Source organism: Catharus ustulatus, chromosome 9 (assembly GCF_009819885.2).
Source record: "Catharus ustulatus isolate bCatUst1 chromosome 9, bCatUst1.pri.v2, whole genome shotgun sequence".
NCBI classification, from domain to species: domain Eukaryota; kingdom Metazoa; phylum Chordata; class Aves; order Passeriformes; family Turdidae; genus Catharus; species Catharus ustulatus.
In genome coordinates this window covers 29,644,203-29,657,011 of record NC_046229.1, presented here as the reverse complement: position 1 = coordinate 29,657,011, position 12,809 = coordinate 29,644,203, and the positions used below count along the sequence as shown (strand labels likewise).

Below are 12,809 nucleotides of genomic sequence, written 5' to 3'. Positions count from 1 at the left end.
GTCAGGGTGGGTGAACAGCCACCAGAGTTAGTTCTTCACATTCTCAAGGATGGAGCACAGGGAACAATAAAATCGTTTTGTGGAAAAGACTTTCAGACTATCAAGTCCAGCTGATATCCTAGCACATGGGAGACATTAAAGAAGTTTCTTGCTGGCAGATGTGCCAGTGTCTCTGGGGACTTATTGAGGCCTTATGCTGCACTTAACCTCCAAAAAATCTGTAAACCAAGTCTCATCTGTTTGTGCCCATCACTTGTATGCATTCTGCTCACTTTTTGTGCTGGTGACAGTAAGCCAAATAAGCAGACACTGGCAGTAATAGAAACTTTGTTAAATGAACAAAACAAAACAAAGGAAAGTGAGCTCCATGAGACAACACCAGTGATGTCTCGTCTCAGGCATGTACTTGGTGATGAAATTATGAGGCTGCTGATTCCTTTATGAATCAGATCCTATGCTGGGTTAAATGTTTGTCTTTGCAGTGTGACAAGTACCATCTTTTCTATATAAAGAAATGAAACAGGTCTCTGAGTTGCCAGTAAATAGGTGAATGTTGCCTTAAAGCAAACAGAGAAAGTAATTATTATGAAAGCAATTATCCATCTATGCTCACATCAAGTTTTGTCTTGCCCCAAACTTTGCCCTGTGTCTTGGCTGGCCACCAAAGAACAGCATGGACTACCAGTCCCTGTGAAATGCAGAGGCAGAAGAAACTACAGGCTCAGAAATGGGAGTGCTCTTAATGCCTTCAGTTTGAGCTTTCACATTTCCAGGTTCTATACTGCATTAGTGTGTGACTCTGAACTCCATACAAAGTGTTACAAGTTCTCCTCCCAGCTCAGGCACACAAAACAATCCTTTTCCAGCCCCAGAACCAAGGACACCGCTGCAGCTTCAGCCCCAAAAAGTGCAAACAGCAGGGAATTGAGGAGAGAATCTGGGAGGGTGGGACTGCAGAACCTGGAGCTGGAATTGGACAATGAACCCAATATGGGAATGGACCCAAACTTATAAAAGTGTGAGAACTCCTGACTCTGAGCCCACCTTGGGTGTAGCCACAGCCGGGCTCTGGCACTGCCCAAGGTGAATCCTTTGAGGGCTTTTAATAAATCCCTGCTTTATTCTTTCAACTCTGTCCAGCCTCTGTGCCAGGCAGCCTCTCCAGGCATCATTCTTGTGTTTGTGAGCAGGTGGGGCTTGTAACCCCCTTGGTGCAAAAGGTGAACAAGAGTACAGAGCTGTGCCACTGAAAATGTCATTGTGCATGAGGGTGTTTGAGGGGACAGTGGCTCTGTTTAGGTGTTTGCAGAGGTTTGATTCATTAAGAGTGAGCTCACAGGAGAAACACTGCTTTAGTCCTGCCTTCTGCCTGTCCTACATTCCTAAAGTCATAAGGACAGGCTGACTCCTACCAGCTCCACTTCTCTCCTGAGCTCTCTTTCCCTGTGCTTTCCTGGGCTTTGTCCCATGTTCTTGCCCCTCTGGGACAGCTCAGCCAGTCCCACTGCCGTCTCCTGCCCTGGTCTGTGGGTTTTCTACTCCTCAGGCTCCTCCTTGCTGGTGCAGTGGGCACAGAGAGCCTCTCTCAGCACACTGTGGGGTGTGCTGTGCTCTGGGATGCTGAACCCAGAGCCTTTCTGCTCAGCATCTTGTGGGGAGATGTGCCCCCAGTCTCCACTCTGCTTGCTAGCCCTTAGCAGCTTTACTTATCCTGGACATGCTTGGAGAGCTGAGCCTTTAGCAGCCTTGCTCCTCCACCTGGAGAATGGAGCCCTTAACTGCCTTCCTCATCCACTTGGAAAATGAGCAACAACCTCCCAATCCTCCCTGGCCTTAGGGCATATAAGGCTGCAGAAGATGATAAATCCTCCTGCTACTCTCTCACCTCTGTCCTTTTCTGCCCTGGCACCATCTCCTCCCAGCCCTCAGTGAGTGTGTTGCTCAATTTGCTTGTTTTGGTGGATTTCCCCATAGCTGGAAGCAAGCACCTCTGGGGCTGGTCTGGATCCCTGGGAATACAGGAACCAACCGACTTCCAGCTCAGAGAACAGCTCAGAAGCTAGAGACGCTGCTGAGAAAAGTCTAATTTAAAGTCAAACCTTCCCAACTATTAATGTGCTTGATTCCATGCTATACTCCCCCATTTTGATGTTGAATAAGGAAACTGATTTCCTGTGCTTTCTGCTGCCTGAGCTGGCCAGTGCTGGCTCTGCAGCAGCAGCAGCAGCCAGCTGCACTTTGCCAAGCACGCTCCAGCTCTCTTCGCTCTCTGCTGAAGCTGACAGGCAATGGCTGTGACTCACGCCAGCTGATGAAATAGAAGTGGTGTCTGAAAAACCACAGGCTTATTATCCATTATTACTGATAACCAGATGTGGTAGGAAATGGGGTGATTTTCGGGTGTAAATGGACTTCAAGTGTTTCCCATCATTTCTTGTGTAAGGAGAAGCGGCCTCCATAGCATTTCCCACTCTGCTCTGCGTCACGTTCCGTAGCTCCTTCTCAGCCGGGGCCAGCTCCGTCCCCAGGGGTGGCCACCAGCTTTGTCACCCCTAATGTGAGCCAGGAGAGATGGGAAAGAAGAGAGAGGAGGGAGGGAGTGCACAGTGACCCCCTCCATGGCTTGTGCAACAAGTTGGACAAAAACCACAGCAGTGGGAGAGGCTGCCTTGACACCGAGGGTCAGTAATGAACCAGGGTCAATAATGAACCAAGGATCAATAATGACACCAAGGGTCAGGAATGACACCAAGGGTCAGGAATGACCCAGCTGATGGCTGTGTGCAGTGAAATGGCCTCATGGTGTAAGAGCCAAAATTCACAGGTCATGGGTGACAAGAGCCCAGCACATCAGCTGAGGGTTTGTCTGAAGCCAGCTGTAGTTCTGGTTACAGTGCATTGTTTACTTTTCATTGTAGATCATCTTAAAACATGACAACCAATCAATACCTTTACTATCACCTAGAGCCTGTCACAACTACTGACATTACCATATTCATGTTGCTATTTTGCAATCACAAAAAGTCAGTATGTTACAGTTTAAGTTAGAAGTTGTTTTTCAGTTTTCTTGCAGTGGAAAATTTCGAGATCTTTCTACTTGCAACATTGGCTTTTTTGTTTGCCTGTGAAAATCTTTTTGCTTGGTAAAAACATCTTTTATTTGCAGTGGATTTATCCTTTGCTTTGAGTCATAAAAACCCCTTCCAACTAATTTTACCCTTTGGCTTCTCAGTCACCCAGTAAGACTGGCTCAGCAATTCTTCTCTTCTATATCAAAACTTGCTATAATTTCTATTTCTTCTCCAGATTCTACATTCAAAGATCTTTCTGCTGTACATCCATATCTGTGAGACCTTCCTGTCAAACCCTCACCCTTCCCGACATGATGGAAAGGGAGGGCAGACCACAAGGTCCCCTTGCAGTGACAGTAAGCGCAGGAAAAAGAATGTGCTGCCCCTCTGTAGTCAGGGATTGTCTCCAGAATCTGCCTGGCCCAGCCTTGCACTTCCACACCCCTGCACCTGAGCCCTGGGTGCACTGACCTGGCTGAACAGAGCTGTGAGATGGGATTCCAGCACCATCTGTGAGCTCCTGCAAGGCCCTAACAGCCCCAGCAACAAAGAGCAATGTTTCTCATATCACAGAGACTTTTAACCTTGTGGAAGAAAGGGGTCTCTGGACACAAAAGCTGATGGGACAGAAACTTACTGATGAGGACAGTGAGTCCATCAGGAATCAATGCCAGGAGTTGAATCGTTTCAGCCTTTATCTAAGACAAGTGCATGTACATGTACATGCTGAGACAAAAGCTGAACTGGAAAAATAAAAAAAAAAAAAAGAAAAAAAGGAAGTATGTTATATTTTCACGTAGTTTTCATAGCACTGGAAATGTCTGTTCAAACACGGAATGTATAATTCACCTGTCACTTCCAACCTCCTTCTGCCCCAGCCCGCACCCCCAAGGGACACCACAAAGCCCAAACGTTGCAAAGGAAAAATTTATTCTTTTTTTAGGAAGAGAAACACATTCTCACTTCTGCTGGGGAGTGTGACAATCCCCAGCCTCGGGGCAGGGTGCAGCTGCCTTCAGTTCCCGTGGTGGTGAGCGTGGCCAGAGTTAAAAGCCCAAAATATCCCTTAATGATGAGCATCCTGTGGGTGCAAGTCAGCCACAGCTTCTCAGCTGAGAGGAGAAAAGCTGTTCTTGGCACATATGAGTGAACTGCTCCAGCCAGTTTCCCCTGGCCCAGGTAGGGAAGTTCATTAGCCTAAAGCCCAGGAAAGCTCTCCAAAACCTGGAGGATGTCCTTAGTTTCCTGTAGCACCTGAGTAGGACAGTCCAGGTGTGGGTGCTGCAAAGCAGGAGCAGTCCAGAGCATTGGGAGCATTTTCAAAGAGGAGTTCAGTGCTGACAACCTGATCTGAACCCTTCCCAGTGTTTCTGAGAAATCTGATGTAACATTCTTGTGCCTACCATTTGAATACATAAATACTTTGAACAGAAGACTTTGGAGTGTGCACGCTGAAATGTGGATGGAGTTCATGGGGAGACGTAGTCAAGTCAACTTCCCCTTAGAACCTGCCTCCCTTCAACCCAAAATCCCACAGCTGCTGGCTGTGCTGAGGGCAGGGCTTGTCTCCAGCAGCCCCAGGCTGCAAGGAGAGCAGGGATGGGTCAGTGAGAGCAGTGAGAGCTCAGCAGGAGCTGGGCAGGTGTGCCAGGTGCCTCAGGAGGCTGTGCCTCGGCATCTCTGGCCTGTAGGAGCAAGCCAAGGGCAGCCACAAGAACCGTCTGAGGAAAGGATGCTCAGACCTGCAGCTTCCAGTTGATCTGTTAGAGAGAACTCACCAAACCTACAAGTCTTCTTTGCCCTGCTTTTTATGTGCCTGGATCACTTTTGGATCAGGCCAGTGTGTGTGTGTCTGTGCTTGAAGGAGATTTTCATCTGACACCTTACATCTCAAGGTGTAAATGTCCCACCAGATCTTCCTTGGGGTCAGGCTTCAGTAGTCTGCAGGCAGCTGGAACTGCCAGTGGGGCTCTGCTCCCCAAAACTCCACACTCAGTGCTCCTGCTGTCCAGTGCAGTCCTGCTCAAATGCCAGCTTCTCTCACAGACTTTATCTGGCTCACTCCAAAGGCATTCCCTTGCTGCCTCTTCCCTGTTTTCCAGGCAGATTCCTGCTCCAAGTGGCTTCAGGACACTTGAGGTATCTTCCTGGCTCACCAGACTTTTATTTGAGAAAAAACACAACACGTTTCTACTATGTACAGATACTGTCAAGTAAACTGAGAAACCCAGGGTTTCTCTGAACAGGAGCTAAGCTTGGGTGACTTTCTTTGGCTTTCATTTCTGTTCTTCTCAAGGATCTCCACACATCCCTTTCCCCAGTGGTGGAAAGGTCCATCCTGGGTAGCAAATCAGCTGCACAGAGCTCCAAAGAGGCATGCACTATGTAAAGCCTGTGTGCACTGTGGTTTATCTGCACTCCACAGCCCCAGGGAGGGGTTCTAGAGCAGTCTGCTTGTACAAGGACAAAACCTACAGTTTGTCTGTACTTTCCATACATTTCAGTGCCAGCTCCTCCAGCTAGCACTCGTTTTCAGTGATTAACACCAGGCTTAAGGTCAGATCTGAGATGTTGGCATTGGAGCTGGTCCACAGAGTGATGCTGTCGTCCCCAAACAGGTAGAGCACTGTGGTGAGGTTCACTGTGGTGTCATTGCTGTGCACCATCTGCTGCCACAGGGTGCTGCTGCTCGTCTTGTGTGTGCCCTGCAGGGTCAGCCTCAGCCAGTCCTCCTTCTCCTCCAGGTAGATGAAGCTTTTCAGGGACACAAGATAGAGGCCATCACAGGGGATCATGATGGAGCCATTCCTGATCTGCATGTGGCCCAGCTCAGCAGTGAGGTTCATGGCTACTCCTCTGGTGCTCCTGCCTGGAATGGAAGCAAAAATGATCAAATGTCTTCTAGGAAATGGGTTGTTTTGCACCACCTTTATATTGAAAAATATAAAAAAGGGAGAAGTTGCAATGTAAACTAGAGACCAGAGCCAGACATCATCTACCATGAAAATTCACAGATTCTCACTCTTGACTGTGAACTCGACACAGTTAAGCTGTGCCTTCTGGCACATGGTTTATGTGGATTGCTCCTCCAAATTTTTATTTATTAACTATTTACTTACTCTGTGTTTTAGAATTCAGAAAAACACAGTAAGTAAAGCGTCATGTGCGTTTAAAAAGCACGGGTTCATAAGAAGAGCTGGAAAAAATTAGGACAGTAAATAAGATGAGAAAAAGCATCCAGAGCTGGAAGACAGAAAATGCTTTCTGTGGAGATGCTGGTAGCATAAACCTTGTCTTGGGGTTTAGTTGTGGGGGTGTTTTGTCCAGAAGAAAAGATGAAAGAGCACCAAAGAGATAGAAGCAGAAGGAACTAATTACAGTAATTTCACGACTATAAGGCGCACCCCTGTGACTAAAATTTTTCCCTAAACCCGGAAGTGCGCCTTATAGTCCGGTGCGCCTTATCTGATCTACAAAGTTGCAAAATTTACCAACTCCCGGGGGGTGCGCCTTATAGTCCGGTGCGCCTTATGGTCGTGAAATTACTGTAATACAGAGCAGAATAAGGAGAAATTAAACCAGAACTTGGCATGGAAGGTTTTCATGTGGAATGAGAAGTAACAGTTCCCAGGGCAATGCTGGTCATGTTTCCCTGCTGAAACCCTGGGACCAGGGCACCCAGAGGGTCTCCAGGCAAGGAGCAAACCCCTCTGGGCTGGGGACAAATTTCTCAAGCTTTTCCCCTAAAGGACAGGAGTTCCTCTCAGGTTGGGCTCCCTGCTGCCTCACGCTTCTAACTGAAAATCAAACCGTCAATAGTACTTTCAGTATGATCTTTGAAAATTTTAGTAATTGGTTTTATCTTTGAGGTGTGGTACAGACATCCAGTGTAGCTGGCATGCAGAGCAGCACGTCTGGTATGGAGTGTGCTCTCACCCACTCCTCCTGAGGAAATAATTTGCATTTTCCATAAATCAGGAGACCATTGACTTGTTTCAGAAAAACCCATTTAGTAAATGTGCAAAAATGCCTTTCTTGTTCACTCATAGAGTGAAAGATTGTTTTAGGAGAAGATGAGGGCTGCAGAAATCCACCCAGATTTTCAGACTTTTTGTTCTGCTCTGGGAAAATTCAATTGATTAATTTTGGCCCCTTGCAGCCCTGGGGTAGGCTTGGCCCCTCTCCCCTCTCCTGGCACCAGTCCTCCATCAGAAGAAATAACCATCCCTGTGGCACTAAGCACACAGTGGCCATTTAGGTATTTTGGGGGCCACAGGATGCCATGGAGGTCCCTGGGGACTGTGGTGCCAGGGGGATGTGGCCCAGTGGTGGGGGAACACCAAGGGACCAGGGTTTCCCCACCCCAACACCCACCTGAGTACCGGATGTGGGTCCACAGCACTTTGTCCCTCTGGGTCTGGAAAAGAAAGCAAAATTAATTAATTAATTAATTAATTGATTAAAAATAAAGAAATCCTTGTAAAGGCTGGCACCAGGCTGGCACCTCACTGCTGCTGCTGTCACTTTTGTTTCCCACCCAGGATCCTTCATTCCCTGCAGGAACAGAGCAGCTGCATCTCCAGAAACACCTGCTGCCAGCCAGCTCTGACCTGGACTGGATTTTTTATCATTATTGGAAAATACCATTTCAGTGTGGTTCCCAGTGCTGAACCCTCCAGAGCACCCCAGGCAGTGTTGGTTCTGTTTGTTTGGAGAGAGGCTTTTCACTAGAGTGATAAGGGAGGGGAGGAATGGCTTTAAAATGACAGAGGGCAGGTTTAGATTAGGTATTGGGAAGAAATTCTTCCTAACTTTGGTGGTGAGGCACTGGCACAGGTGCCCAGAGAAGCTGTGGAGGCTTCTACATCCCTGGAAGTGTTCAAGGCCGGGTTGGAAGGGGCTTGGAGCAACCTGGGATAGTGGCAGGTGTCCCTCTCTGCTTATGGCAGAGGGCTTGGAAAGAGATTCTCTTCAAGGTCCCTTCCAGCTTCAACCATTCTGTGATTCTGTGATTTGTGTTTTGTGACTGTAACAGAGAAAGTGAATGCAAATATAGAAGTGTGTATCCTTCTGGTCACATATGCAAAGCACCAAGCTGCTGCACTGGATTTTTAAATCTGAGCTCGGCATCTCAAGCTTGTGTCTCATCATAACCACAGGAGACCCAAATCCGCAGTCTCTACACAACCACAAGTTGTGATTAAAGAGTGAAAGCTTGGGCTCAGCACCCTGAGTTCTTCTCTTCACCTGTGCCAAAGCATTCCTGAGGGAGGAGTGAGATGTGGATTGGGTGATTCCATGGATTCAGGTGTCCCAGGAGCACAGGGGATGTGCAGGGTGTGAGCACAGCCTGTCTGCAGGCTGAGGGCAAGGCTGTGGGAGCTGGGGATGCTCCGTGCTGGGGATGCTCTGTGCCGGAGCTGAGGTGGGTGCTGCTGCTGGAAAAGATCTTCTCTGGCACCCTCTAGTGCTGCCACGGCTCCTGCGAGGCTGGGGACCGCTGGCAAACACAAGCTTTAAAGACACCGAGTCTGGTGGGAACTGCCTCCCTTGGCACCACCGACCCTGCCCATGGGCTCAGCTTCAACCTCATGTTCCATCTTATTTCTGAGTGCACAAGTTTCTCTGCAGCATTTCCAGGTTGTTTCTCAACAGGACAGGAGCAAAACACTGATTGTCTGAGGTCAAACAACATCTATCACAATCTGGCCACTGATGGGCCGAGTGTACTCAACACAGACAAGCTTGTTGCACTTATAAGAATATCATCCCCCCTGTCACCAATGCAAATTACCTGTTTTACTTATCTCTTGCAGCCTTTGTGTGATCTCAGAGCACTTTGCAGGTACCTACTGGTGAATCCTGCTGAGGATTCCAGTGTTGCTGGCACTGGAAGGGCACTGGGAGCCTGTAGCAAAATCAGTGATCACTTTTTCTTTGCTCTGCCTTTGGATGGGAGCCATGTGGGAAAGTGTGCCAAGAGGGCTGGGGACACAGAGGTGCTTCTTACTGGCAGCTTCAGATCTCCCTGTGCCATTTCTATACAAACACTTCCTTTCTGCCTGCTCTGGATCCCCAAACAGGAGGCTCCCTCCTGGCTGGGACAATGTCCAGGGCTGTGCCACGTGGCACAAGTTTCAGCAAAGTTTCACAAAGTGCAAACCTCACACGTGGAGATGTCCCACAGGTGGCAGGGGATTGTTCTCTGGAAGTGGGCTGTACCTTCTTCTCACCAGGATCATGGATTTTACCTCCCAAGCAAGAGGAAAGGTGTGGCAAGAGAAGGTAATTCCAACAGAGATGGGAATTCTGATAGAAAGCGCAGACTATCTCTGACCTCTCTTTTAACTTCCTCATTTGGGAATCTGAGGTTTGTTCTTCAAGTGGTATCATGACACTGTCCCTTTTTTTAAGCACAATCTGGTCTGCAGATGCTGCCTCTACTGAGTATGTGCTGTGACACCATTTATGCTCTGTTCTCACAGAACAGTCCAGGAGGGGTTTTTTTTTAAGAGCCATGTTTCCATGAGGACAATAGAAAGGAGCCAAATATGGTTCCTCTGAGAAAAAACACAGTTATTCCCTTGCAAATAAAATCAGCATGGCATTCTGCACCTTGGAGAGCAGGAGACAATTCCCAAGGATAGGGAGAGCCACTCATCCACTCCCATGGATCAGCACTCTCATGCTGCTGTGCCTCTGCTTCCATAAAGTATCCCTAAACTGCCCCAAAAGACAAGTCAGATTCATGCTGCTGTCCCTTCAGGAGACATTTATGTGGTCAGTTCATGATTATCCAGCTGAGCCCTGGGATTGCTCTGCAAGGAAATCTCCTCATGTCCCACTCCTGCACAGAGCAGTGCAAACAGGGCACCAGGGTTCCCTGTTAAAATGATAGAAACAATAGTCCTAACCCTGTAGTTAGCAAGTGTGTAAAACTGAGAACGTCCTTTGTGAGTCTCAGGACCTTGATTTCTCATCTGTTGCCATTGTGCTCCTTGAGCACCCTGTTTCTGTTGAGGAAGGGAAACTCCAGACATTCTACTGTGTCCCCTCTTGGTTTGTAAGGCTCACAGGCAGCAATGCCAGCCCCTGCTGTATTCCTCTGGCAGAGGAACATTTTTACAGAAGAGCCAGGTGCTGAGAGATGAGATTTCCCAGGCAGAGTGTGAGCTGGGAGAGGTTTCTGCACCTTGAGCACTGTGTGCTTACAGGGCAACTTCTCCCTCCCCAAGCAGTGGAAGGAGAAGAACACTGAATGCCAAGGGTTATCTCTCAATGTTATCAGGATCTCTGCTCTGCAGTTTAATAGTGAGCCTCAGGTCAGTGAAAGCTGTGCAGAGCACAGGGGTTTTCATTAAACAGCAGAGAACCTGGAGCATGAGGTTACACACCTGACTTGCTTCTGTGCCCAGCCTAGGTGGGAGGAAAGAATGAACTCGGGTAAAACAAAGAACAACAAGCTTTAAACCAGCACAAAGCTCCTGGAGAAGGAGTGGGAGGAGAAATCGCTGCTGCACCAGCAGCACTGAAGTGGCAGTGAAAGGTTGTTGACAATCCAGCTGTCTGCAAGCCCTGAGAGAGTCAAGTTTGTGTTTGCTGCAGCTTGTGCTGGAACATTGTGAGCTCTGAGCACCTCTGGTTTTCATCCTGCTTGCTCTGCTGTTATGGGAACACAAAACTCTCTCTGCTCCTGACCCTGCTTATGGGCAGGCTGAGAACACCCAAAGGTGTCAGGGGGTCTTGCTAGAGCTGTCACGAGGGTAACTTGCTTCCTCACACATCTGCTTGCCATTCAAAAATTCAGGAGGTGTCTATGAGAAATCAGGTTGTCATTCACACACAGGATCTCATTCAATTAAATGGAAATGCAAACAAGCCACTGCAGGGAGGGGGAACAGTGGGAGGGAGTCAGACTTCCCATCCTCACAAATCAGTAAAAAGAACATTCTTGGAACAGTCACTCTGCAGGAAACTTGGGCTCCTCCACTGGGCAACACTAAATATTATTTTGAGGACAGGAAATTAAATAAAAAAAAAAATAAAAACTACTATAATACAGAAGGCATTAAAAACTTGACTGGGGATAGGGATAAACTTCAAACCGTTTTTCTTTTCTTGAAAAACCAAAGAAAAGAAAGCCCATCCAAAGCTTTAGAGGCCAGCAGACAGAGGGTTGAACACGAGCTCTTACCGTGGAGGGCTGCAGGAAATGCACACCCAGGTAAATCAGGCAGGCAAGCAGCAAAATCCACTGAGCCACAGCAGACACGAGGTGCAGCGTGTTCCTAACCTGTCCTCCCTGCCACAGCATCCATCCATCCTCCACAGGCTCCCTCTGGTTGTGCATCTGCTCTGCAGCTCCTAGCTCTGCATCTGGCTCTCCTTCCATCCCAGCAGCTGCTGGGGAAGGGGCAGGAGCACAGCAGGAGCCCGGAGGGAGCAGGGGCTGGTGAGCTCCTGTCCCAGGAGCAGAGATGAAGTGAACACAGTGCCTTCAGGAGATTGCTTTATGCACACTGAAGCAGGCGGGGGAACTTCTTTGTGACTAATCTAAATTTCCCCTTCCTTCCTTTCTTTCTTTCTTTCTTTTCTTTATTTTTTTTTAATTTTTTTTTTTTTTAGTTTTCTGTGCGAATGTGGGGGCTGATTTATTGCATCCCAGTTCAGTTTTGAGTAAGGGCCTTTGAAAGGAGAGGTGTTTATGTCTTTCATAGCTTCAATATCATGTTCTTTCCAGCAATAGTGAAGAGCTGGGTGGACAGTGCTTGTCTTCACTCAGTCTTTTGTCATTAGAAGTTCTCACCTCTCTGTTCAGCCTCAGCTGGGGAGTTTACAGGGCTGTCTCTCTCCCTTTCTAGCATCTTGTGATGCTCCTGAAATCCCTTCTCTGTAAAGAAGCAATGAATAGGAAAGGATGTGGAACAGGTGGATAACAAAAGGGTTTGGAGAGAAAGTGGGAGCTTCCCTTTTCACTTTTTTTCTTTTGGCTCTAAAGCCATGGGATGTTGTGCAAAGCATAGGAGGGAGAAAATTGAGAACTGTTTAAGAACAACTTCCCCTTTTTCACACTTGGAAACCTATAGTCCAGAAAATGCCTCCAGAGGGGGGTTTCCATGCACGCTTCTCTCCCGGCAGAGGGAAGCCTCTCCCTTGTGATGCCTTTGGGACTGCTGCTTGTGACACCCAGAGCTGCCAAATATCAGGTGCCTGAAGCATCTCCTGTGCTTATTTTGAGTGAGAGACTTTGCATCACTCTTTGGGGGCAGTCCAGCACTGCTCTTTCCACTGCTCTTTTTTTTCTGCTGTAAATCACCAAATCGTGACCAAAGTCAGGCGCTGCCTTCTCCTGGTGAGGATGGAGCCCATGGGAGTATAATTACCTGCCTGCCTTCTAGGGATGAGCTGTCAGAAAGTTTCCCTTCCCCAAAATGTGTCCTCTTAACCTGTCACGAGGCACATGTCCTGACATGTAACCTGCATGCAGAGGAAGCAGGAGCAATGTTCTTTCCTGTGTTCTCCCATCTGGGCAAGGATATTTCCTGTGAACATAAACCAAACGAAGAGGAGAGCAGCAGCTGGGTAGGACCTGCTGTGAGGGTGGGTTGGGTTAGGAATACACTTTGGTGTTTGCTGGAGAACACACCACAGGTCGTGGAAGCTCAGTGAAGAAGGTTCAGTTTCTACATCGTCCGCTTTTGAGCGAGTGGAAATTCCTGTTCCTTCCCAGCTCTGGTC

At 48.1% G+C, this 12,809-nt stretch overlaps 1 protein-coding gene across 1 annotated transcript; it reads right to left on the bottom strand.

The window, feature by feature from the left end:
• Positions 1–4,080: 4,080 nt before the first annotated feature.
• TNFSF4 (TNF superfamily member 4) lies at positions 4,081–11,463 on the bottom strand. The gene is made up of 3 exons (XM_033067830.1): positions 11,266–11,463; positions 7,446–7,488; positions 4,081–5,940 (listed from the first exon to the last, which is right to left on the bottom strand). Exons 1-3 carry the CDS (start codon positions 11,461–11,463, stop codon positions 5,591–5,593), a joined length of 591 nt encoding a protein of 196 aa, XP_032923721.1. The 3' UTR covers positions 4,081–5,590.
• Positions 11,464–12,809: the final 1,346 nt, after the last annotated feature.